Raw genomic sequence first — 27,370 nt, forward strand, 5'->3', positions numbered from 1 at the left:
GGCGCTGCTGGTCGCTGCTCCCGCTCCCGGCCTCTCTGTCTGCTGCTTACCGGTCGCATATTGCCCCCTCCCCCTATTCCGGTGATGATTAAAGTTTCTCGAATTGGGGGCCTCCCTTTACCTCTGCCAACATCTCCCCGCCCCCGACGTTTGCAGAACACCTACTTTGCCTCTGGCCCTGCCATCCCTGTACGTGTTTTGCTTCATTCCGTGAGGGTTTGTGGTTTTTTAAGGGCAGGAAAAGCCCCACTTTGGGGGCCGGATTCTTGCGGGGACTGTCTCCCCTCCCCAGGACAGTGATAGGCACTGGGTCCATAGATGCCCTAGATTTTCAGACGAGCCCCTCGGGCTTCTTAGAGGGCTGTGGCCTACTTGGACAGATTCTGGAAGATCCAGGCCTTCTCAGGCTCCCGAAGTCCCTAGCCTTGACCGCCCTATTTAGCTCTCTGCCGCTGGGCGCATCCCCTTACCCCCACTTCCCTCCCCGCATCTCATCTCACTGTCTCCATCTTTCTGAAGCCTACATTGAGCTCCATTGTCCCTTAAAGCTTAAGACTTTCAGTTCCCAGAAGGAAGTGGTTTGTCGTGTCATTTGGGGGGCTTGGGTAAGGGAAGAGCTCAGGGCCTTTATAACTTTCCCTCGCCCACATTCCTGTTGGGGAGACATGGACCACTCCTTCTGAGGATGGTAGGAAAGTCTTGTTAGCTGAGATTGGAACCCTAAAGTCTTTTCGCTGTCTCTTCCTTGGCACTGCCCACACCCATGCTCAAATAAATATAGCCATGGTCTGATTTGTTTAAAAACAAAACAAACAATCAAAAAACCCCTAAAATAAGAAAAAGGTGAACTATGCTGGTAACCCATTTCAAGCTTGCCAGCCCTTGCTCCCAAGGACCACATTTGGTAGTACAGTCTCTAGTGTGGAGACTGGTTTTACAAACTAATATTGGTTAATGGGCTTAAGACCTGATTTTTAAAAAGCCCTTGACTTTTCTCCTCATTTGTGGAGATGACATTTTTCATATTTGGCTTCAGACCACAGTCTTTTCTTTTGACGCCTAGAGATAAAATCAGCATGGGGAAAAAAAAATCTGCTGCTCTGTATAAGCAGTAGTAATATCCTGGTTACTGAAATTAATGTTAATAAAATGCTAGTCAGGGCCTAGTGCAAGCAGGTGGCCAAGGAGCCCACCTTGCCAAAATTAGGGAAATACTATCAGTACTTCAGCACTAAGGTGTGATGGTGTTCCATTGATTTTAAAGGGGCAAAACTCTTTCACTTCTTTTCCTAGGGCTAGTCAGATTTGAAGTTTTTATGTTTCTAAGACTTGAGGGCATCAGTATTCCACTATGAAAATGCCATTTGGGTGTGAATTAAAAAATTAAAACTGAGAAAAGTAAATATTATTCATAGTATTGATAAAGTATTAGCTTTACTCTGTATATGTATATGTGTATACATATATACAACTGTGTTTAGTAAAAATCTTTTACATCGAATGAATGTGATGGGAATTAACAAGGACTGGATGGAAATAGTAAAATATATGTATATTAAGATCAAGAAGTTATGTGGGTTTTTTTTGACCATATGTTTTCCTACAAAATACCAAGTTTTCTACAGGCACTTCAAAATGTTGAAACACAAACATAAAAGCATAATTCCAATTGTGGTAATGCCTGATAAAATTTCATATTTTAGTTTAATATCACATGAGAGTACTCTTAACTGTTAAGATTTCTTTAAAATATCTAAATTAAATAGCAGCAAATGCATGTTAGTCTTATCAAAGTAGTTGTCATGGGAAATGACATATTCATTCCATAATGCTGCCTCATTGTTCAAACCAGTTTTAGAACTCATTTGGAGTTGATTTCAAAGCTTGTGGCAGAATCTTTGAAATATTTTCAGTGTTGGAAAAATTTTGTACATTTGAGAGTCAGTTTGATTTTTGGAAATAGAAAAAAATCTTTTGGAATCCTATTTCATGGGTAAAGTAGGGGATCAAACTGGATAACACAGTTTCAGACCCTTTGTGGGGTGTGTAAACTGCTTTAAAGATGTTTCTTCAGCAGATCCCTCTCAAATGGTACCTCTTTCTATAGTCATGCAAATCATAAACCCAAAAGTTTTCTTGGATACTTTGTTCTCCCTCAGCCCCTGTGTATTATACATCATCAGGTTTTCCTGAATATCTCCTGAATTCTTTGACTTTTTCCACCACCACCACCATTATCATCACCCTAGTTCAAGCTACTGTCATATCCTGACAGAATTTTTGTTTCCTACTTGATCCATCTGCATTCCTTAGCTCTTATTCGAGAAACCAAAGGCAAACTGCAAATCTGATTGCATCTTCCCTTTAGCCTACCTGCCGCCAAAATAAGCATTCATAAAACCCTCAGTGACTTTTCATCGCTCTTGGGATTGACAGCTCTTGAATGATTGTTACAGCTCTTGAATATGGTCTACAATGCCTCAGCCCTTGTGTGGTTTAGATCCCTAGCTAATTCTCACACTTCATTTTTGCTCCAGGCACACTGGCCTTTTGGTCCTGCATTCTTGCCTGTTTCCTTCTGTTACAGGGTCTTTGCACAAGTTGCTTTCCTCTGTCTGGAAATACCCTCCACTGGTAACTCCCTCTTCATCCTTCAGCTTTCAGCTTTCACCTTTCACTTCCTCGGGAAGGCCTTCCTTGATCTCCCCAGTTAGGTTAGATCTGCTGCTGGCTCTCAGAGTACCATGTACTGTCCTTTATATCACTTATCACAAGTTTACACTATTTGTATGATTGTATGACTGGAAGCTCCGTGAGGCTTGCAACTGTGTCTGCATTTGCTCACCATCATACGCACATTGCCGATCATAATGACTGGCACTCAATGGACGTTCAGGAAATACTTGTGGGATGAAGAGTAGTTCTATATGTGATTTGTATATAGACAGCGTCGTCTCCTTTCAGAGTGGCTTATAAAAATAAGGACGGGGGCTTCCCTGGTGGTGCAGTGGTTAAGAATCCGCCTGCCAATGCAGGGGACACGGGTTTGAGCCCTGGTCCGGGAAGATCCCACATGCCGCGGAGCAACTAAGCCCGTGTGCCACAACTACTGAGTCTGCACTCTATAGCCCATGAGCCTGTGTGCTACAACTACTGAAGCCCGCGCGCCTAGAGCCTGTGCTCCGCAACAAGAGAAGCCACTGCAATGAGAAGCCCGCGCACCACAACAAAGACTAGCCTCCACTCGCCGCAACTAGAGAAAGCCTGCACGCAGCAATGAAGACCCAATGCAGCCAAAAATAAATAAATAAAATAATTAATTAAAAAAATAAGGATGTTTATTTTTATATGTTTTGAAGGTCATCATTATTACTTCATAGTTTCATTTTCTATCTAATCATGTGTTGAACTGATATTATACCAAGTCCTTTGTAACTTATGATGTTTCTTGCCTTTATTTTTTCAGTTCTCAATATTATAAAGCCTACAGTTGAGGTACAAGAAAAAAGTATGCTTTGCCTTTAAGAAGTTTACATGAATAACAACAGAGTAATAATAGTAATTGTTTCCTGTGCTCCTGCTTTGAGGCAGGCTCTGTGCTGGGCATTTCACATACAGTTAATCCTCATAAGATTGGAATAATTATCTCATTTTGCAAACGAGAAAACTCAGACTGAGAGAAGGAAATTGCCCAAGTTCACATAGCTAGCAAGTGATGGAGCCAAGATTTCCACCCAGCTCTAGGTTATTCTGCCTCCACTGCAAATGTTCCCTCTATTACACTAACTACCTTACATCTCATGAAGCAATTAACCAGTTTAATAAGATGCCTACATAGGTGTATGATAGCTAATTTTGTGGGTTTTGGTATTGATATGTGTGTTTGATTTTGATGATGCTTTTTTTAAAAATAAATTTATTTATTTATGGCTGCGTTGGGTCTTCGTTGCTGTGCAGGTTTCTCATTGCAGTGGCTTCTCTCATTGCAGAGCATGGGCTCTAGGCGCGCGGGCTTGAGTAGTTGTGGCTCGTGGGCTCTAGAGCGCAGGCTCAGTAGTTGTGGAGCACGGACTTAGTTGCTCCGCGGCATGTGGGATCTTCCCAGACCAGGGCTCGAATCTGTGTCCCCTGCATTGGCAGGCATATTCTTAACCACTGCACCACCAGGGAAGTCCTGATGATGCTTCTTAAAATATAATTTAAAAAATGCAGACAGGAAAAAATTTGGAAAACCTTTGCTCAGACCTGTTTATTGCTAGCAGAAACATATTGTACAGCCTGTGCAAGAAATTATGATGGAAATTACTCTTGGAAAAAATTTGTTCCTTAAGATAGAGTTGGCAACTCTCTGTTTTGAGGTGTGGTCACAATAAAAATTTATTTTTTAAAATGTGTCCTTTTTCTTTTGTATAAGAGAAATAACTATTCTTAGAGCCAAATATGAAGAATATTATTTCTCCAAACTGTAAAAACCAAGGTGTTTTTGTGTCAGGAATACATTCTTTTTTTGATATCTTTATATGTGAATATAAAAGCCTTTCTTAATAGGTTGGCAAAATTGTAAATTTGCCAGTGTGAAGGGTAATTTCTACATTTCAGTACTAATCTTCATTCTTATTATGTTATTGTCTTAATTTTATTTTTCCAAAGCATATACTCACATTTTTAAATTGACCTGAAGTTGGTAATTTTATCAAATTTGCTAAATTATAATTAACTTGACCACTAGGGATAGTTAAGGGTGTCTTATTCATCTGTTCTATGTCCATGTAACCTACAGAAAGTGGGGCACCTTGGGTTACGTCTATTTGGGGTAAGTTGTGAGGAGAACACCCTCTTTGCAATAAACCATAACAGAAAGACTTTTAGCTAGGATTATAAGGCTATTTGATGGAATATCTAAGGAATTATAGCCTTTTAGGGTCTTTTGGGTTTTCATGGATTTCCCAGTAATGACTGATAGGACAGAATAGTAGAGTAGTTTTCTAAAGTAGTTATGCTTTTATTCATATTTTCATTTTAGATGGTTTTAATATCTTACATAGTATTTCTATCACATTAAAAATAATTCATGAGTTTTTAAAAGTTGTTGTAACAAATAATCTACTAGTATTGATTTTCAAAGCCTCCAAAGAAAATTTTTATTTTAGAGTTCATGTTGTGTAGAGCTTATAGCATTGTTGTAAAGATTAATAAGCTAGTGCACATAGATAGTAATGCATTACATAGTAAGCACTCAGTTAAGTTAGCCATTATCATGATATTCTCCGTCTTTGAATAGTGAAAGATTTTAGAGCCAAGTTAGCTTAAACCAATCCCAAGGGGGGAAAATATTCATTCATGCTGGGGACCATCGCTTAGCATGGATTTTTATGAATGCCAGAAAATAGTTATCTTGCAACTTCATAGTATAGTTTCCAAAAACCTATTCTAATTCTGTGCCGTGGTTTGTGTTCTTACAACGGGATTTTCTAAAGTTAAAAATTTAACTGCCTTGCAGTGGATTTCAGAGATTTTTGGAATTTTTTCCAAGGGCAGGGGTTTTGTCCTGGTTCTTGTGGCCAAGAACTTCCCTTTTCCCACAGCCTCACATGTCCTGTGCTAAATGTCATCTGTCCCCCTGGAAGTAACCATACGTCAAGGACCAAATGATTCATAATGTTGAGGCCTTCCACAGAGGGGAAGGAGAGGAGGGATAGATGAAGAAGACTCATTCTTTTCGTTATTGCCGGTGACTAAAGATATTGTAATTAGCAATTAGGTGAAATCTCATTTGGATGTGAGAATTTTATTCTCTTAAAACTTCTGAACGTATCAAGGGTCTTGGGCTTTAGGTGTGAATGTTAAAGAGACCTGGAGGTTTTCTCCAAGGAACCTGACCTCTAATACTTACTAATGAATTGAAAAGTAAGACAGACATCTAAAAAGGAGCTGAACTGTTTTACAGAGGTAAAAGTTAAAACTCACTGTAGATCAGTACATCTGAGTCTCATTTTATGACTTGTATACCTTTTTTGTGTTGGAAAAGACATAGTAATGTTGGAATACTCCAACTTTGATTTCTACATATTAAGACCCATTTTATAGCAGAATGGCTGGTCCACTGCAGTGTCAAGGTTAGATGTCATAACCCCTAACTCTGGTTATTTGTTCAGATACTTGGAAGTTCAGTGTAATTTCAGGCATTTCACACCAGTTTTATCATTCTGCCTTGATGTCTCAGACAATTAGGGGTACTTTCTTTTTCCAAATCAATCACTATCCTCCCCCACCACCCCACCGTGTGCCTCCACACAAGAGATCCTTGGTTGGCCTTTCTGGACACTGGAATAGTCACTGTTTTTTGTTTTGTTTTTTTTTTTTAATGAAATTAAAAAAAAATTTTTTTTTAGTTTATTTTTCGCTGCGTCGGGTCTTTATTGCTGCGCGTGGGCTTTCTCTAGTTGCGGCGAGCGGGGGCTACTCTTCGTTGCAGTGTGCGGGCTTCGTTGCGGTGTGCAGGCTTCTCTTGTTGCAGAGCACGGGCTCTAGGCACGCGGGCTTCAGTAGTTGCAGCAGGTGGGCTCAGTAGTTGTGGCTTGCGGGCTCTGGAGCGCAGGCTCAGTAGTTGTGGCGAACAGGCCTAGTTGCTCCACAGCACGTGGGATCTGCCCGGACCAGCGATCGAATCCACGTCCCCTGCATTGTCAGGTAGATTCTTAACCACTGCGCCACCAGGGAAGTCCCCTAATCACTGTTTTCTATTCCTCTTCCTCTGGAGTAGAGGCAGATATTCCTAGAACAGGTAGTTTAGCCTGCACTGTTTAGTGCTGAAGGGCCTGTACTTACTGGAATGAGCACTTTCATATATGATTTTGAAAAGGCTCATTAGAACCTAACTGATATGGCCTGGGGTTGCAGGCTGGGAGTGGGAGGCTGGGAAGCTTCAGAACGCATGGGAAGAGTTGTTTGTTTATTAAGGATTGGTTATCTTTTAGGTCCAGACTATAAAATGGTGAAACCAAAACGGTGGATTAGAGGTGACTTTTTCTTTAATTTCTGCTTCTGAGGAAAGTATTCCATTTTTTCTCTGGGAAAGACAGTTTCTGTTATATGTACTGGTTTCCTCTGGAATACCAAATCCATTCAAAACACACACGCACACTTCTTGTCTTTTTATCCAGCATGGGTGGCACAGATCTGACCAGCCTAATAGAATTATTATGAAACCAGAATTTATTCTCAGAATTGATGGGTAGATTCTAAAGAGAGCCATCCATGACTTTAGTACTGAAGTGTTTGGGGACATTAATCCCTTAATTACTTTTTCATTGCTTGAACAACTGGCTAATCTTTACCTTTGCATTTGCTTTTCTATACCTCATTATTACACAATAGACATCATTATTAAAATCAGTCTTTTTAAAAATAGGTTTTTTATATTCTCTACAATGACCATATGTTTCTTTTATAATTAAAAGGAATAACTTTTTGTAGAAAGTGCTGCATGCTCTATACAGGTTTAGTATTATACTATTAACTGGTGAGATCACAGTATTTAAGATTAATGCAAATCGGGCCTTTTTCTAAACAGAGCTATTTACAAGTGAAATCTGGGCCTTTGGGGAGATGATGGCAATAAGTCTTAGGTAAACTTCAGGAATCCCCGGCTTGCTTTGTGGCTCCAGGCATTTTAATTAATATTTTTGAGTCTGTTTTGTCTTCTTTCCTTAAGGACCTTTTAGGAGACCTGCTGAATTTAAGTAAAATCCCTTATGGTTACAAAATGCTCAGTAGATATCTGCGATAATAGTATTCTTGCCCTCTATGCTACAGGAGACAATTTTTTGCAGATAAGAATAGGAGGAAAAATTAAGAATCCTACTTTGTAACAGTGAAATAGAAGATTTCTAGGTAGTCTAAGACTTCTGACAGTTGCCATGCATGAATACTGTATCTAGAAGGTGGTAGTGAGGCTACCTGTGCTCATTTTTTTGTTTGTTTTTAATTTATTTTATTTATTTATTTTTGGCTGTGTTGGGTCCTCGTTGTGGTACACAGGCTTCTCATTGCAGTGGCTTCTCTTGTTGCGGAGCACGGGCTCTAGGCGCGTGGGCTTCAGTAGTTGTGTCACGCAGGCTCAGTAGTTGTGGCTCGCGGGCTCTAGAGCACAGGCTCAGTAGTTGTGGCGCACCGGCTTAGTTGCTCCGCGGCATGTGGGATCTTCCCGGACCAGGGCTCAAACCCGTGTCCCCTGCATTGGCAGGCGGATTCTTAACCCCTGGGCCACCAGGGGAGTCCCTACCTGTGCTCATTTTATGCTGTTAACACTTAATGAACTATCCATTGGTTCATTTGTTTATTTATTCTTCTCGGTTATAGATTTCTGCTTTAGGAGCACTGATTATCATCTTTTTTTTTTCAGATAAAACTTCAAATGGTCATCTGATGATCTAAAAATGACTCACATTTAGAGTGCAAAGAGTGACAGTTTATATCCTCTTCCATATCTTATTTGAACAGCCTTTGTGAAAAAAATTCTCATTCCACTGTTTATCTCAGTGGTTCTCAACCAGGGTGATTTTAAAACACACCCCCACCCAACATTTGTCAATGACTAGAGATACATTTGATTGTCACAGTTGGGGGGTGCTACTGGGATCTAGTGGGTAGAGGCCAATAATGCTGCCAAACATCTTATAACGGTGGGCATACAGCCTACCACAACCAAACGTTAACTGGCCCAAAATGTCAATAGTGCCAAGATTGAAAAACCCTAGTTTATAACTGAAGAATTTTGTAGTTCTTAGGGACAGAGTTACAAATTCTTACTTTTTAATTCAAGGTAAGTCTTTGGTTCACACATTAACTATTCAAATTCTGTGTCCCCAAATACTGGTTTCTGCAATTGACTTCACATACTGAAAAACTCCAGTCTAAAACGTAATTATTTTGCAGCATAACCATCACAGAAGATAAAATGAGACATTTCCACAGCCTTTGCAGGGGTTTTCAGAGACGGGGAGACTTTGTATGACAAGCAGAACACTGTTGAGTCCTGCCGCGGAAGGATGATAATGGGAGTTGTAATTTTTGCTTTCCCTTCCAAATATTTCTGTGTTGCTACCAAGTGTCTCTGTTCCTCCAGTGAGTGAGGTGATTATTATGTATCAATCTCTTTTCCTTTTCATGTTAATGTGTACTAAGAGGAAGGTTTAACAGATCATAAACAGAAATACAATTTGTTCATTCAGCAGGCATTTATTGCCTGTTGCTGTGTGCTAGGTTCTTGTTCAGCATGGATTGAGGGCTCTCTGTCCTTAAGGAATTGCCCTCCAGTTCTCTGTAGGAAGTTCTTGAATTGTGGGGTACCCACCAAGGAGGAGGACCTCTTATCTACAGTGAGGGCAGGGACTCAATCTTATACATCCTTAGTGTACATTGTGAGAGTTCAAAATATGTTTGCTGAAGAATGAGTGAAACTGTATACATTGAAATTATTTATACCTCACACACCCATGAAGTATTATTTTGTTTAGGATGATTATCTTCCTGACATAGGAATGATGTTCAGAGGCTTTCAGTAATCCACCGAGGAGACAACACTGGAACTCAAACTCTTCTGATTAAATGTAGTGCTCTCTCTAGTAAACTTCATCTCTCTTAACCACGTGTTTCTATGTATGACACACCTATATACATATACACCAGAAACGGCTCTTTCTTGGCGTTTGTGGGTTAAAAGTTCCTGGTTTCAGCCATTCACAAGTTTCTCTACAGAGATGTGCCTAAATTGTTCCTAGCTGCTTATTGAACATTTATGAAAAATTATATGCTTTAATGGGGTCAGTGAACTTGAAGTTTTATATAGGTCTCTGGCTGTACCTCTCAGAATGTTGTAGGTCTGCTCTTTGCCTTTATAAAACCAGTCTTTAGTTTTCTATAGGTAGAGTTTAATCTTTCAGATATTATTATCAGCATAATGGGGAAGTATATATGGTATATGTGCCTACCGGTAATTAGGATTAGACTACAGCTTTTTAAATTGTTTTGTCCATGACACCTTCAGTTTGCCCATGTTTTTGTCTGTACTTAAGCTACTACTAGATTTCCCTTCTTAACTCTCGCCAAGTAATAAAAGTTGAGGATGAAAATTTTTCCAAAAAAAAGGCTTTTTTTCTCCTTGTTTTTACTTTCTATACTTACAAATTTTCTCTTTCTTAGATTTGTAAAGGAAGAAAAAGAGTTACTAAGAGAGAGACCTGAAACCTTGAACATGAACATGAGCAAAAGAAAACAGATTTATTTGGGAATGGCCGTTTGTCTTATTGACTTTAGCTCTTCTGTCCCAGGAAACTCCAGAAGTGAAGAGAAAACGGTATTTCTGGCTAGGTCAGGGATATAGCTATCAAGATTAAAATATACAGAATTTTCCAGCATACTTTTGTTTTCAAAAATAAATCTTTTTAGATTAGGATTCTGAATGTTTTAGAGAAACCATCTGATGTTTCTCGTACTGAATGCTGGTACACCATTTTGTTTATAGGAAAAACTCAGCATTGTTATGGAATTAAGTTAACAGAAACATTTTTAAAAAATTGAAAACCATCCATCTTTTTTTTTTTTTTTTTCCTTTAAGCACCCAAAGCATCATTTTCTTTCGTAGTTGATATCAAGCTAGGGAAATGTTAGCTTTGGAGGTGATTTTGTGAGAAAATTAGAAGCAACTAGAAACTTGTGTTTTGAATGAAATTGCTAAGACCATTTGAACATGGAAACTAGTCAGAACCTCTAATTGTTGTCATGCTGTCCTTACAGTGCTACAAGTAATTGTACAAGCCCATGTCAAACTTGTGATAATGATAGTGGCTAAGCACTAACTAGGATGGCTATAATTAAAAAAAAAAGAGAGAGAAAGAAAGAAAATAACAAATGTTGGCATTGCTGGTGGGAATGTAAAATGGTACAGCCCCAGTGGAAAACAGTCTGATGGTTTCTCAAAAGGTTAAACATAGAACTACCATATGATGCAGCAATTTCGTTCGTAGGTATATAGCCAAAAGAATTAAAAGCAGGGAATTCCCTGGAGGTCCAGTGGTTAGGACTCCACACTTCCACTGTAGGGGGCACAGGTTCGATCCCTGGTCGGGGAGCTAAGATCCTGCATGCCATGTGGCACGGCCAAAAAAACAAAAAACAAAGTTACAAAAGAATTAAAAGCAGGCACTCGAATAGATACATGTACATGCATGTCATAGCAACCCAAGTGTCCAATGATAGATGAATAGCTAAGCAAAATGTAGTATATACATACAATGGAATATTATTCAGCTTTAAAAAGGAATGAAATTTTGATATATGATACAATATGGATGGGCCTCGAAAACATTATGATTACTGAAGTAAGCCAGACACAGAAGACAAATGTATGATTCCACTTGTAGGAGGTACCTAGATAGCCAAATTCATGGAGACAGAGAGTAGAATACCAGGGGCTGGGAGGAGATGGAAAGGAGGAGTTATTGTTTGATGGGTACACAGTTTTTGTTGAGGGTGATGGAAGAGTTTTGGGTATAGATAGTGGTGATGGTTACCCAACTTTGTGAATGCATTTAATGCCACTGAATTGTATACTTATGAATGGTAAAAATTATAAGTATTTTGTATATTTTACCGCAGTAAAAAAATAATGGCTAAGCACTATTCAAAGTGCTTTATGGGTTTTAGTTCATTTAGTGAATAATGCGGCTGGTGAGTCAAAGGAAAGAGAATAGGTGTTACTTCCACTTCTCCTTTGGCTGCTGATCTTGAGCCTAGAATCTCTTACATAAGTACCATTTATTGGTTACAGGATGTATCTATGTTAATGATTTGTTAGAATGTGAATTGTCATCTGTTTGAACTCCTGAATATTTATTTCACCTGTGAGATCCAGTTGAGGTTTACTCTGTTGGAGAAAAAGGAGTTTTCTGTGTAGGACAAAGCACTGAGTGTTATGATGCAAACGAACCCATATATGTATAGTGTCCTCATCTCCCCCCGCCCCCCCATTCCCAGTATAGTTCTGGGAATGACTTGAAATATTGTTGATCTAGAGCAGTGGTTCTCAATGTGTAGTCTCCAGACCAGCAACATGGGCATGCCCTGGGAGCTTGTTAAAAGTGCACATATTCAAGTGCATCCCAGACCTACTGAATCAGAAACTCTAGAGGTGAGGTCCAACAATATGCATTTTAACAAGTCTCCAAATGCACGTTCAAGTTGGAGAACTAGTAGTCCAGAGAATAACTAGGGTGCTGTTTTGCTTGTCGGGAAACCATCTAGAAGTGAGTTTAGACACTTAGGCTCACCTCAGAAAGGGAAGGCCTGGATTTACAAATTGGCTCTGGAACTCTAGGTATTAGAGCTAGTCTGAACTGGATGAAACCTGCAGGAATCATCTGATTCTGTACTAGAACTGTGCTGTTCCAAGGGAGAGGAACAGTAAGGCAAGGTTCTCAAAGATAGCATTTACCATGATTTCTCTGATCCAAAGAAAGAGCAGAGGGCTTCCCTGGTGGCACAGTGGTTAAGAATCCGCCTGCCAATGCAGGAGACACAGGTGTGAGCCCTGGTCCGGGAAAATCCCACATGCCGTGGAGCAGCGAAGCCCGTGCGCCACAACTACTGAGCCTGCATTCTAGAGCCCGCGAGCCACAACTACTGAGCCCACGCGCCACAACTACTGAAGCCTGCGCGCCTAGAGCCCATGCTCCGCAACAAGAGAAGCTGCCTCTATGAGAAGCCCATGCACCTCAATGAAGAGTAGCCCCCGCTCACTGCAACTAGAGAAAGCCTGTGCGCAGCAACGAAGACCCAACGCAGCCAAAAATAAAATAAATAAATAAAAACAAAGACAGAGCAGAGCCCTTATCTACTTGAGAAATAGAAATGGAACCAGGATGTCTGCAAAACAAGGCATTGAGACACTTGATGTCCACTGCAGATGGCATTCCCTAGAGAGATGCTTGGCTTCCAAGGGAGTATTGAATGAAAGAAGACACAGGCTGTTCTGACTCAGCCAAGAAAACCTGCCAGCTTTGACAAGGCCAGTCCATAGGAAAGCTCGTGTTACTCCAACGTCAGTTGCCCTTAGAATCTGGACCTAGGAGTTACCAGATTTTACTGTCTGAGTCCTGCCTGGGAGCTGAGCCCAGTTCTGTTTAGAGTTGAAAATGGGGCACTGCAGTGAGGACAGCCAGATTGTAGGCAGCTTTTCCAGGCTTCATTCTTTGTAGGTTTGCAAATGGCCTCTGAGGTACAGTAAGCTGATCTACTTGTACTATTTTATGAGCATGAATAGGTTTGTCCTTTAGTTTATCTGAGAGGCCTCCTTGGATTTGGAAGTATTGATGCAGTGAGTTTGAGATGGCTGAGGTCTGAAATGACTGACGTTGCCTAATTGCAATCTCCCAGCCAGCTGTATGCCTTTGAGGCAGTAATGAAGCTCTAGGTCATGGTCCCAGTTTCCTGAATGTGTGACACTCAGGATTCGGTCACCTGAGGCATAAGTTGGGCTTGGCCTCAGGAAGAAAACAGGAGGGCCAGTTAAATTTGGGGTCGATCCCTGGTGCCGCAGTGGTTAAGAATCCGCCTGCCAATGCAGGGGACACGGGTTCGAGCCCTGGTCTGGGAAAATCCCACATGCTGCGGAGCAACTAACCCCATGCGCCACAACTACTGAACCTGTGCTCTGGAGCCCGTGCTCCGCAACAAGAGAAGCCACCAAAATGAGAAGCCCGTGCACTGCAAAGAAGAGTTGCCCCCACTTGCCGCAACTAGAGAAAGCCCACGTGCAGCAACAAAGACCCAATGCAGCCAAAAATAAATAAAATAAAAACTAATTAAAAAAAAAAAATTGGAGGTCAATTAGCAACAGCATGTCTAATCTGCAGGCCAGGGCCAGATTAGCCTCAGGTCTGACGTGCTGAATCCTAAAGTGTTGGACTAGAAGTCTTCAAGTCACTCCTGTCAGATCCATTTGACACTAGCAAAATTGAGCTTGATGTGTGGGAGAGGGAGAGGAGAGGGGGAGGGAGGGAAAGAGGGAGATGAAGATGGAGGGGAGGAGGTATGGGGGGTGGTGTGTTAGTTATTAGGCAACGGAAGCAGGTGAGAGGTAGCTTCATTGTGTGGAGTGGGAGGGAATATAGAACCAGGAAAGAAGGAACTAGCTACTATGTTTTCAAAGCATCTCACCATTCTCATCTTTTCCTGGACTGATTCTGATTTGCCAGTGACCTTCTTAGAGTTTAGCATCAGAACTGAAGACAGTATTACAAATGAAGTCTGATAGGCCCCTTGTTTTGGGCACCATGCTTCTGTAATGTGCTCCAAATTCAAAATAATTTTTGGCAGTTTTAGTAAACTGTTGACTCATAGATTCAAGTCAGCTAAGATTCCTAAGTCTTTTCTTAGGGGCTTCTGTTAAATTTCATCTGGTGCTTCTAAAATTGATTTTCTTGCACTTATCCTTAAATATCATTTTGTTAGATTTAATGTTCATTACCATTTGTTGACCTTTATGAGCCAAAAACTTTACAAATATTACGTTTTCTCCCCTCTTACACCAATTCTGTGGGGGTATTACTCCCATTTTAAAGGTGTAGAAATTAAGGCTCAAAGAAGTAACTTGCTTGCATTCTAAGCAATAAGTGGTAGAACCTGGTATTCAAACCCATGTCTGTCTGACTCCAAAGCCTCACCTTTGAGTACCATTCTAGCCCATTGTTCTGTCCTGTTTTGATCTTTTAGATCTGTGTTCTCTTTTACAATATATTTGTTCTCTTAGTTTATCTCTCCTCTTACATTGTCATTGTGACCCAGTGCCCTTATCTAAGTCATTTATAGCAATGGGACCAGGCCAGGGATGGATGCAGAGCAAATCAAGGGAAAGAATGTGAGCTTTAGAGTCAGACTTGGTTTTGGAATCTTGGTTGTATCATCATGAGTAGTGTGAGTTGGCAAGGTCCTTAACTTGTGTCGGCCTCCATTTCCTCATATATAAAATGGCTTAATACCTGCTGTTGGAAACATTGAATAAAACATGGATGCAAAGTGCTTGACTCATGGCCTGGCAAGCATACTGTAGGCTCTCAATAAACATTAGTCTATTTGTCTCCCTCCTTTCAGGGAATTCCTTTAAAATCTTTTTTTTTTTTTTTTTTTTTTAATATTCTTTGGGTATGTTTGTTTATTATTTCCCGCAGGGTATCATCTGCCCCACTGTGGCAGCACACTTGGCCATAGAAAGGAGTAGTTAAGAGAACTGTACCATAAATTTCTGTGTGATTATGAGTAAGTAGCTTAATCTCTTTCTGCCTTAGTTTCATCATATATAAAATGTACGTAATACTAGTACCTACCATAAAGAATTGTTATGAGGATTAAATAACTTAATATATGTGAAATCCTTGGAACAGTGCCTGGCAGATAGTGCTGTTTAATCTTTGCTACTGTGAATATCTGCAAATTACAGATAATAATGCCTGCTTTGTAGGGTTATTATGAGAATTAAATGAGGTAAGTAGTCAACTGCTTGACATTTTGACTGGCAAATATACATAAATTAATAGAAGGAAATCTTATTATCCACAAAGATACCATGAAATGCTCATCAAATGCCTTGCTGAAAGTAGGTCTGTTCTGTGTTTCAGTGATTTTCAAACTTTATCATGCACAAGAATCATCTGGGGTCTTGTTAACATGCAGATTCTGATTAAACAGGTTTGTGATGGGGCCTGTGGTCTGCATTTCTGACTTCCTAGGTTGATGCCACTGCTACTGTAAAGTAAGACTGCTGAAGTAAGACTTCACTTTGAGTAGCACTGCTGTATAGTACATTCCTTTACTTTTCAGTCTAGTGTATTCTTTCTTGAAAGACTTGTTTTCAGTAAATCACTTCTGGTGATCAGTATTCCCCTTCCTAAAAGCTCAAAGCCCACTTTTTTTTGTTTGTTTGTTTTTGGTTTTTTTTTTGGCCGCGCCGGTCAGCTTATGGGACCTTAGTTCCCCGACCGGGATCAAACCTGGGCCCCGGCAGTGAAAGTGCTGAGCCCTAACCACTGGACCGCCAGGGAATTCCTTCAAAACCCACCTTTTTAAAAAAAGAATCTATTGGCCAGGGCTAGGTGTATATGTATGTGAAAGAAAGATCAGTTGTGCAGTTTGCCAAGAATTGATGTCAAAATTGTCAGGGACTGGGAACTTTTGTAGCCCTCAGTAGATGCCCCCTCTTGAAGTTAGGACTATGTTTGCTCATCCTGAGGCTTTGACACCTTTCTTGTCTTTTAAGTTGTATAGCAGATGTTCATCAGGCTCCCATGGAGTTCCCAGGATTGTCAGGTTTTGTAGGTCTGGAGGCTTGAACTGATTTGGAATAATTAGGGGCTCTATAATTTTGAGCTTCAGCTCTTGCTTTCCACAAGGCTTGTTCTTCCCCTCTTTAGGTTGAAGGTTGTACTTTTTGATAGAGAAATGAAAGAAGTAGGAGCTGATCTAGACAGTTCTCACAAAGCTCTTTTTGTTATCTTTAGTTTACGGGCCTTGGCTCATTCTGGCCTGTGACTTTCCCAGCACTTTTCCTTTAGGTCAGAACCACCACTCTATTATTTTTTTTTACTGTGCCCTCTTCCTTTGTACATGTGTGTGTTTGTAGGAGTGCTTTTAACATCTGTACTCCTTGGAGAATGCTGTGCAACCATACTACTGGTTTCTTTAGCTTGTTCTCATTTTAAATTAGAATTGGCGGGAGGGGGGTGGGATGAACTGGGAGATTGGGATTGACATATGTACACTAATATGTATAAAATAGATAACTAATAAGAACCTGCTCTATAACACAGGGAACTCTACTCCACTTCGGTGTACAGTAGAAACTGGCACAACATTGTAAAACAACTATACCCCAATTAAAAAAAAAGCAATAGGTTATATCATATCCAATTTAAGTGTAAGCCAGATTGCTCCCACCCCCCAAAAAGAAAAAATAAATAAATTTGAATTGGTATAATTCATAATTAATTGCACAATTTATTGTCAGAATCTCGCTTTGGAAGATTTCTTTAAAAAAATACCAACTGTCTTCTCTTTAGAGTTTTAGATTATGAGATTTACTTTTGTGAAATCTACATTTTGAAAGCGATATAAAGCACAATGGATAAAAATGTGAGCTTTCTAGAGTCAGAAAACCTGGATTCTGAGTCAGGTTCCACCAGTTTTTTTGTTTGGGGGCCTTGGGCATGTTACGTAACAGTTGGAAATCTTAGTTTTCTCAACTGTAATATGGGGATAATGAGAGTATCCACCTCCTAGGGCCACTGAGAGGACTTGACAATCCCTGTAAAACTAAGTATCTGACTGGTGGTTAGAGCTCAATACCTAATAAATATTTTCTGTTGTTAATAGCTAATTTTGTTAACAGTCTGGTGTTATTTACTGATGTGTAGTAAGGTTTACATAATGCCTTCCCAGATAGCCAGTTATTGGATCCTGTGAAGTAGGCGGGTATTACCCTTTTTTGGATGAGGAAATTATGGCGTGAAAAGTTTTGACTGACTTGAGGGCACATAGCTGTGGCAGAACTAGGTCTTTAATACAGGATTACTGGTGCCGCATCTAGGACTTGCTCTCTTTACTGCATCCTTCTGACAGCACTCAGCTGTTGGCTATCAACCTTTTTTTTCTCTCTTTTTTTTTCTTTTTCCTTTTTTATTGAAGTATAATTGACACACAATATTATATTATTTTCATGGGTACAGCACAGTGATTTGACATTTATATATATTACAAAAACTGAGGAACAGCCAGATGGAAGAGATGCATAGGGCAAGGTATGCGGGAAGGGGTGCAGAACTTCCATGTCCTCTCCAGACCCAGGTGTGCCACTCTCCCCAAATCTCTGTGTGTTCACCAACCCGGAAGCTCCTTGGTTATCACACTTTCAAAGATTACATAGTTACTTTCTCTTTGAGACCCTTTCAGTTTTTCAACTAGTTTATCTTCTTGGTCTGGATTAAGCCCAGTATAGTAGCTCCCCCATCCTTTTATTTTTTTTAGATTTATTATTCATTTATTTACTTATTTAATTTATTTTTGACTGCATCAGGTCTTAGTTGGGGCATGCAGGATCTTCGTTGAGGCATGCAGGGTTTTTCGTTACAGTGCGTGGGCTTCTCTCTAGTTGTGGCGTGCAGGTTTTCTCTTCTCTAGTTGTGGTGTGCAAGCTCCAAGGCACGTGGGCTCTGTAGTTGTGGCGTGGGTTCCAGAGCGCGTGGGCTCTGTAGTTTGCGGCATGAGGGCTCTCTAGTTGAGGCGCGCGAGCTCAGTATTTGTGGTATGCGGGCTTTAGTTGCCCTGCGGCATGTGGGATCTTAGTTCCCTGACCAGGGATCGAACCCGCGTCCCCCTCATTGTAAGGTGGATTCTTTACCACTGGACCACCAGGGAAGTCCCCCCTCATCCTTTTAGAATGAAACTGTCAGCAAGATTTTATCAGATTTTCAATCCCTACCCCGTTTTAAGATAAATTTGTTATCCAACTAATGATAAGGTGCCTGAAGTTTCCTATCTCTAACATCATCATTACCAGGCCAATTTGGGGATCTGAACCAAGAAACTAATCTATATTCTCCATTACTGAGCAGGCTGAAGGGTACTCCAGCAGCTGTATCATGTCCATTACTCTCTTTTATCCTCACTCAGAAATTCTTTAGTGTGGTTTATGAATTTCTACTGGGAATATCATTTTGAGACACTCTGCCATCCCACTTCCCCCTTTAAGATTTGAATGAGATTTGCCCATCATTGGCATACTGCATTCACAAATTCATTAAACTCAGATTTTCGTGGATAGGGACCATGTCTTATTTATTTCATAAAGTTCATAAACTTTAACTGATTTTGGATATCTCTATTATAGATGTCTTTTTTAAAAAAATAATAAACTTCCTTTATTCCTTTGCTTTTTCTCTTTCCTTCAGTCCTTTTTATTTTATCTTATTTATTTATTTTTTGGCTGCGCTGTGTGGCTTGCAGGATCTTAGTTCCCCAGCCAGGGATCGAACCCGTCTGTGCCCCCTGCAATGGAAGTGCAGAGACCTAACCACTGGACCACCAGGGAATTCCATAGATGTCTTCAGTTAAGATATTGGCAACTTAATTTTCGGATATTTTCTTTTGTGGCTTAATAGTTACCTCTCCCATTGCTTTTCTTATGTTGTTCCTGATGTTCTTTCCCAGTTTTATCCAGGAATTTTTCTCTCTTTATTTTCAATTTTAAGCTCTCATAATCAGATTGGCAAGTATTCAGACAAACATGTTCTTCCTACTCCCTGTCAACAACACTCTTTTAGCAGGCTGAGAGCCCATCATCATTCATATATTTACTCATCAGAATGGCGCCATGTGCTGTGCTTGGTGCTGAGTATGCGTTTGTGAGCATGGAAGACTTGACCCTTGCACCTCCCTAAACTTATAGGCTAATGGGAGCAGGTAGACAATAACATAAGCTTTTATAACACTGTGTGCCTGGGTGGAAGACAGTAAAAACTTCCAGATGAAGAAGTGGGATTTAGACTGACATCTAAAGGGCGAATAGGAGTAAGCCAAGGTTGGGAGGAAGGGAAGGAGAAGAATGTTCCAGCAGGATCTGGAAGGTCAACTCCAATTTATTGACAGTCATAAACATTCCTCCTTTCTTTCTGAAGTCTCAGCCATCAATTGGAAGAAGAGAGAAAAATTGTTACTAAAGGCCTCCCCCACCCCTAGGTTCTCCAAATCCTTTAGATTTTTTTTCCCTAGAAAGACTTTCCAGGGTTCTTCTGGTTGTGTGGTTCACCCCCTTATTGACCAGCTGGAATGGGTAGCAGTTGGCAAGCTGCCTTTGGGTTCTTCCTTATAGGGAGTGACCAATTATGCACCCTCCCCCCGCCACTCCCCCCAGCCCCGTCTCCTTCTGGGAAGCTGGATGACTTTGCACTTGCTGATGGTGAGGAGCTTCCTGTTTATTCTCCAGATTTCTGTTTTTTTTCTATGTTTCTATTCTGTGTTATATTCTTCTGCCCCTCAACCTCTTGACATGAATTTTCTCCTGTGACAATTTAGAAATGTTTACTTCCTTATTTTCTTGTTGAATTATTTTCTCCATTGTCTCTGGGAGTTCTTCATTCTCTTTGATAATCTTTGTCTGGAGAGTGGTATTTAAGCCTGAGAATAGAGATGCCAGCTTATGTTTAGTAAACATGCTGTTGGCAAAAAACCTCCAGCAGGAAAGCGAGTGCAGCACAATTTCTGCAGTGCCTTGGAGCATCCCCTGTTTAGTGCTAAAGCTCCTAAAAGCAACTATAATCCTTTACCCCTTTGTAGAGCTCCCTAACTCATTATCTTTGGCCTTGATAGGAAGACTATAGACTATCAACAAACTCATCATTTGGTGGCATAGTTTAAAGTACCCCCCACCCCCGCCACTTGGCTTGTGGGATCTTAGTTCCCCGACCAGGGATTGAACCTGGGCCCCAGCAGTGAAAACACTGAGTCCTAACCATTGGACCTCCAGGGAATTCCCTAAAGTACTTTTTAAAACATTATGTTCAGATATCCTTATTATATATATTTTTTAGTTAAAGACTATATAAAATTGATACATTTTATTTTGGGGGTAGATAATATAGTCACATGATTTAAACTTAAAAAGGTACAGAGGAGAATTTGGTAAATAGTCTCCTTCTTGCCATGTCTCTCAGCCACCTAGTTCTCTGAGACAACCAACATTACCAGTTTCTTGTATATCCTTCCAGAGTAATTTTGTGCATAGACAAAGACACGACTTGGTATGTATGTCATAATATATATGTCAGATAACATATCTGCTGATGAGATGAATGATGTGTATCCTGTATTTCTCAAGGCCACTTAGTGAGTGGAAAGACTGTGGAATTTGAAAAGTTTTGAATTCAAACCTCGAAACCTCAGCTATGCCATTTATTAGTTGAGTGACCTTGGGTAGTTTGCTTAGGCTCTGTATGCTTTGATTTCTTTATGTGGTTAATAATACTCAGTGTGCCAAGGCTGTTGAGTATGACGTATGTACAGTTCCTTCTCTGGTGCATGTTAAAATGCTTCACAAATGGTTGCTACCTTTGCTGTTTCTTGCTGGACCACACTCTTTGGCCTGTGTGAACTGGGAGGGGCAAAGTCTTGCTCTAAAAAATGAATGGATTGAATTGCCTTTACTGTAATATGTGATCAATGCTCTCTACTTATGAAGGGAACCATGAGCCAAGGGAGATAGAAATAGCACTTTGAAAAGAATAGAACAGTTTTTGTTCCTCAGGTGTTGGAGAACAGCTATTCCTGGTCTGGGGCCTTCACACTTGGCTGGTGGAGTGCTGATAAACCCTAGGACTTTACTTCCCCTGGTAGGAAGTTATTAACACTGAGGAGCTTTTCATGTTTAATAGCTCAATTAGCTCCAGCCCTTCAGTATTGCTTGAAGCTTTGGACTCTTATGGGAAGCTTCACTTGGTCAGCCCTATTTTGGGTTTCCTGCTATTCAGTTCCCATTGTGATGTTAATCCTTTAATAGCAGTTAGCTTTCATTCTTTTTGGTTCTTGCACAATGCTTGATGTGTAATAGATGGAAGAGTCTCAAATTTCAGAACCAGTCCCATGTGGTTTCATCAGGAGGATGGTGTTAAGCCTTCCTTCATGGTTATCTGGACTCAGCATTCTTTTAAAAATTATTATTTATTCTTTTTTATTTTTGGCTGCATTGGGTTTTCCTTGCTGCGCGCGGGCTATTCTCTGGTTGCGGCCGGCGGAGGCAACTCTTCCTTGAGGTGCGCGGGCTTCTCATTGCGGCGGCTTCTCTTGTTGTGGAGCACAGGCTCTAGGCCCGCGGGCTTCAGTAGTTGTGGCACGTGGGCTCAGTAGTTGTGGTTCGTAGGCTCTAGAGCACAGGCTCAGTAATTGTGGCGCATGGGCCCAGTTGTTCCACAGTATGTGGGATCTTCCCGGACTAGGGATTGAACCCGTGTCCCCTGCATTGGCAGGCGGATTCTTAACCACTGCGCCACCAGGGAAGGTCCCTAGTTTGCTCATTTTTAAACAAAATCATAATGGGTGTTGAATTTTATTCAGTGCATTTTCAGCATCTGTTGAGAAGATTATATACGTTTTCTCCTTTAGTATCTGGTAATATAGAAAATTGTGTTGGTAGATGTCCCTAGGTTAAACTGTCTTTTCATTCCTGGGATAAGCCCTCTTTGGTTATGATGTATTTGTCCTCTGTTATACTACTCGAAACTACAACATCAGAATTACCTGGAGCATGAAGGTTTAATAGAATATGGCATAAAAACCATCTGAGCCTGTAGGTATTTTTTGTATGTCTGTGTGTAAGGGATATTTGACAACTCTTGTTTTGTCATTCACATTTCTTTGATGCTCAGTGGTCACTAGTACTTCTAAAAGTGAATCTTAAAAGTTCCTTGGTTTTTCCTCCTCTGCCCTCTAAATGTTAATGTTCTTTAGAGTTCTGTTGTTCATTATTCATTCATACATATTTATTAGATATTATTAGAGATATTTATTTATGCCAGGCACAGTGCTAGGAACTTCCCTCCCTGCTGCTAGATTTTTTCCTTCTGGTCTGTCTTCCCCACTGCTGGCAGAGTCATTTTTAGCTGGGAGAGGAGGACTAAATGTATTTCATACCTTCTCTTAAAAATCTCTGTTAAGGGACTTGCATGGTGGCGCAGTGGTTAAGAATCTGCCTGCCAGTGCAGGGGACATGGGTTTGAGCCCTGGTCTGGGAAGATCCCACATGCTGCGGAGCATCTAAGCCTGTGTGCCACAACTACTGAGCCCATGTGCCGCAACTACTGAAGCCTACGTGCCTAGAGCCTGTGCTCCGCAACAAAGGGATACCACTGCAATGAGAAGACCCTGTACCGCAACGAAGAGTAGCCCCTGCTCGTTGCAACTAGAGAAAGCCCGCGTGCAGAAACGAAGACCCAACACAGCCAGAAAAAAAAAAAAATCTCTGTTGAGTCCTTCATGTGTATAGGATCGTGGGCCTTTCCTGTGTGGCTCAGCCTCCATGTCAGCTCATCTCCTGTCATTCTCTGTCATATACACTGGACACACTGGCTACACTGTATCCCCCAGTAAGCCCTGTTCTTTCATGACTCTGCCTTTACACATTTTGTTTTCTCTAACGAGAATTCTTGTCTCTTCCTGGCAAATTTCTATTCATCCTTCAAGGCACTCTTTTAAAAAAATTTGTTGTTGGCCAGAACGTGCTGAGAGGAGTGTGCGACCGGCTCGCCTCAGCGCTGTGGGGGACACGTGCACAGCCGTCCGCGGTCGCCCAGAGGTGTCTGCACGTGTTGGTGTCGTGGCCGTCCACAGACAAGAGCGAGAGGGCGAGGAAACCTCCCCGCGCGTTCGACCCAGCGCTGCTGGAGTTCCTGGTGTGCCCGCTCTCCAAGAAGCTGCTCAGATATGAAGCATCGACAAATGAATTGATTAACGAAGAGTTAGGAATAGCCTATCCAATTATTATTATTATTATTTTTTTAAATTATTAGCACCTTTAATTATTATTTATTTACTTATTTGGCTGTGTTGGGTCTTCGTTTCTGTGCGAGGGCTTCTTCTAGCTGCGGCAAGCGGAGGCCACTCTTCATCGCGGTGCGCGGGCCTCTCACTATCGTGGCCTCTCTTGTTGCGGAGCACAGGCTCCAGACGCGCAGGCTCAGTAGTTGTGGCTCACGGGCCTAGTTGCTCTGCGGCATGTGGGATCTTCCCAGACCAGGGCTCGAACCCGTGTCCCCTGCATTAGCAGGCAGATTCTCAACCACTGCGCCACCAGGGAAGCCCCCTATCCAACTATTGATGGGATTCCTAATATGATACCACAGGCAGCTAGGATGACACATCAAAATAAGACGCAAGAAGAAATGGAGCAACGTTAGATCATACTTAAAAATAACAACACACACAACTAAATTTTCTAAATACCATCCACCTTTTAAAAAGTCAGAGTGACGGGTAATAAGTGGAGGAAAAGAATGTTTCTGTCTCTTCCTACATTGACTGTCCTTGTTCCATTGGTCTCTTTAGTAGGACTGTTATACTCGTCCTCTGTGGAAGAAAACTTCCCACAGGGCTGCACTAGCACAACCAGCCTGTGCTTTTACAGTCTGCTCTTGCCGATTACCATACCCGTTTGTGTTCTTCCACCTTTGGACTTGGATGGGTATTAAACTCTTCAGGCATAATTAATACAACCAGGGCCAAGATGGTATATCCTAATGATATGCTGAGTGTCTGTCTTTGAAAGCTCAAGTACATGGAAATACTGGAAACCCACTTAATTTGCAAGAAAGATGCTTTGCCTAGCTTCTGTCAGAGGTTTAGGACTATAGGAGGCTTAAGCTGTAGAGGCTTCTTTATTGTACTTTGGTCTGCCCTTGCTTTTTGAAGGTTCTCATTCATACCTGGGGTATCAGAAGAAACATTTCAACAAAGTGTCTTGTTGGAAGTTAATAGCCCCAGCCATCATCTGATGGCTTTATTTCTTATCCCATTCATAATTAAAAGTTACTAATTTGAAATTTTATATGTTTATTTTACATTCAAAGTCTGGTAAAGTCACATGTTAAGGATGACTGAAGTAATTCCAGAGGAGCTCTGTTGGAGTAGTTGTAGAGAAATGCATTTGAACTCATGTGGTATAAGACTGTAATAAAATGGAAATTTCATGTATTTGCCAAAAAAAAAGAAAAGATTTGTTTTTAATTCTCTTAGAGAGTTTGAATCCCATAGTACTCTGTTCATAGATCTGTCTTAGAACTTATCAGATTATATGATGCTGATCCATTTATACATGTCTCCATGTTTAAATGACTGTAACCTGCTCAGAATGGGTCTTTATCTCTCTAAATTATGTCTCCTCAACAGCTACTGTACTGCTTAGCATAGAGTAGGCCCTCAGCAAATACTTGTGAATGCTTGACTGACTGCATGAGTGGATGGCTGAAAGAGCTCTGCTGTGCTCTTGCCTTGAAGGGGGATACTACTGCTACTAGTCATGGAAGGTTGCCAGAGAGGAAACAAGTCTCTGAACTAAAACAATGTATACTTGAATAGTCCCTCTTTCTTCTTCCCTTCCCCCAACATGTGTCTCTGTGTGTGTGTGTGTGTGGTGGTTGTGGGGACATAAACTTAGAAAAGTATATATTTATTAGTATTTTTCTGTTGACTTTAACTTTTAAATTATTATTTTTTTAAAAATATATTATTTATTTATTTTTGGCCACGTTGGGTCTTCGTTGCTGCGCGCGGGCTTTCTGTAGTTGCAGCGAGCGGGGGCTACTCTTCATTGCAGTGCGTGGGCTTCTCATTGCAGTGGCTTCTCTTGTTGCGGAGCACGAGCTCTAGGCGCGCAGGCTTCAGTAGTTGTGGCTCGTGGGCTCTAGAGCGCAGGCTCAGTAGTTGTGGTGCGTGGGCTTAGTTGCTCTGTGGCATGTGGGATCTTCCCAGACCAGGGCTCGAACCTGTGTCCCCTGCATTGGCAGGCGGATTCTTAACCACTGCGCCACAAGGGAAGTCCACTTTTAAATGATTAAAACATGAAAACAGCTGTAGGATGATGAGATTTTGGTTGACCTTTTCCTTTTTTTTTTTTAATTAAACAAACATTTTTAAATATAGTAATAAGTCAATAAGGGAACTGAACCAGATTCAGGATTGAAATAACGCAGTCTTTTTTTAATATTTATTTATTTATTTATTTATTTGGCTGCGTCGGGTCTTAGTTGCAGCATGTGGGATCTTCATTGCGGCATGCAGGATTTTTCGTTGTGGCGCATGGGCTTCTCTCTAGTTGTGGCGCGTGGGCTCAGTACTTGCAGTGCGTGGGCTTAGTTGCCCCAAGGCATGTGGGATCTTAGTTCCCCAACCAGGAATCGAACCCACATCCCCTGCATGGGAAGGCGGATTCTTAACCACTGGACCACCAGGGAAGTCCCGAAATAATGCAGTCTTCCATGAAGATATCAAAGCCATATTTTTCACCTCAACCTCCAACATTTCACATAGGTTAAGGATGTCCCTCAAGCATCTCTAAGTCCTCTGTCCCCCAGCTTCTAACTCATGGTGTTCAGCATGGGGCCCTGTGCAGGACCACCAATGCTTATACACAGTGGACCACCTTAGACTCTCAGGAGGCCTGACCCGGCCTGCAGAGACTGACGGCAGCTCACCCTCAGCCGTTCAGTCGTAGGGGCACCCGCTGGCTGACCTCTTCCTTTTTTTTTTGCAGATTTTCTTACATTATTTCATAACATGATAAAATCAGAAGTAAAACTTTTTCCTTCCAAGATGCAGTAAAACCCTATTTAAGAAAGCACTGGGGACTTCCCTGGTGGCGCAGTGGTTAAGAATCCACCTGCCAATGCAGGGGACGCTTCATTTAAAGTTTGGGTGCCCAAACAGCACCACTGCTATAGTGATTTGAATTAGTAGCAGAGTTACTAAGGTTTAAGGGTGGCAGTCTTGGGGGAGAATACTTTGCTAGGGACTCAGTACTTCAAAACTGATTTGTCAAATTTACTCCCAAACCTTCCCCTCCCCTTTTTTCTGACTACAAAAGTAAAGCATGTTTATTGTAAGGAAAAACTGGGGAAATACAGGAAAACACCAAGATTTCAGAGTGTCCATCTTAACACTTAGTGGTGGTAATAACTACTGCAAACATTTTCATACTTTAAGAAATGAAAATGAGGGCTTCCCTGGCGGCGCAGTGGTTGAGAATCTGCCTGCCAATGCAGGGAACACGGGTTTGAGCCCTGGTCTGGGAAGATTCCACATGCCGCGGAGCAACTGGGCCCGTGAGCCACAATTACTGAGCCTGCGCGTCTGGAGCCTGTGCTCCGCAACAAGAGAGGCCACGATAGTGAGAGGCCCGCGCACAGCGATGAAGAGTGGCCCCCGCTTGCCGCAACTAGAGAAAGCCCTCGCACAGAAACAAAGACCCAACACAGCCAAAAATAAAATAAATAAATAAATTAATAAATTAATTTAAAAAAAAAAAAGAAATGAAAATGAGATTCTGTTGTTACCTATTTGTTAATGATCTGTGTTAATGTGTTAATGTTTAATGAGCATTTTTCCATCTTAATGTTACATTCTGTGTACTACCATTGTTTCACCAATTTATATTTTGAGGTATTTGTACTGTTTTGTTATTGTTAATTATCCTTATTGATGAAAATGTTCACAGATCCAGGTTTTTTTTCTGGGAGTGGAATTGCGGGGTCAAAGAATATGCTGTTTTTTATAGTCTTTT

General features: G+C 41.1%; 2 protein-coding genes and 1 pseudogene across 2 annotated transcripts in view; all 3 read left to right on the forward strand.

Moving 5' to 3' along the window:
• The window catches only part of PTPN9 (protein tyrosine phosphatase non-receptor type 9), an 80,867-nt gene that overhangs the window by 390 nt on the left and 53,107 nt on the right, over positions 1–27,370 (forward strand). The window lies entirely within an intron of this gene.
• LOC133085752 (protein preY, mitochondrial-like) lies at positions 85–23,993 on the forward strand. The gene is made up of 3 exons (XM_061182942.1): positions 85–189; positions 23,313–23,575; positions 23,909–23,993. The coding sequence occupies exons 1-3, from the start codon at positions 85–87 to the stop codon at positions 23,991–23,993; spliced, it is 453 nt and encodes a 150-aa protein (XP_061038925.1).
• LOC133085040 (phosphatidylinositol N-acetylglucosaminyltransferase subunit Y-like) lies at positions 24,090–24,303 on the forward strand (annotated as a pseudogene).

This window comes from Eubalaena glacialis, chromosome 2 (genome assembly GCF_028564815.1).
Source record: "Eubalaena glacialis isolate mEubGla1 chromosome 2, mEubGla1.1.hap2.+ XY, whole genome shotgun sequence".
NCBI classification, from domain to species: Eukaryota; Metazoa; Chordata; class Mammalia; order Artiodactyla; family Balaenidae; genus Eubalaena; species Eubalaena glacialis.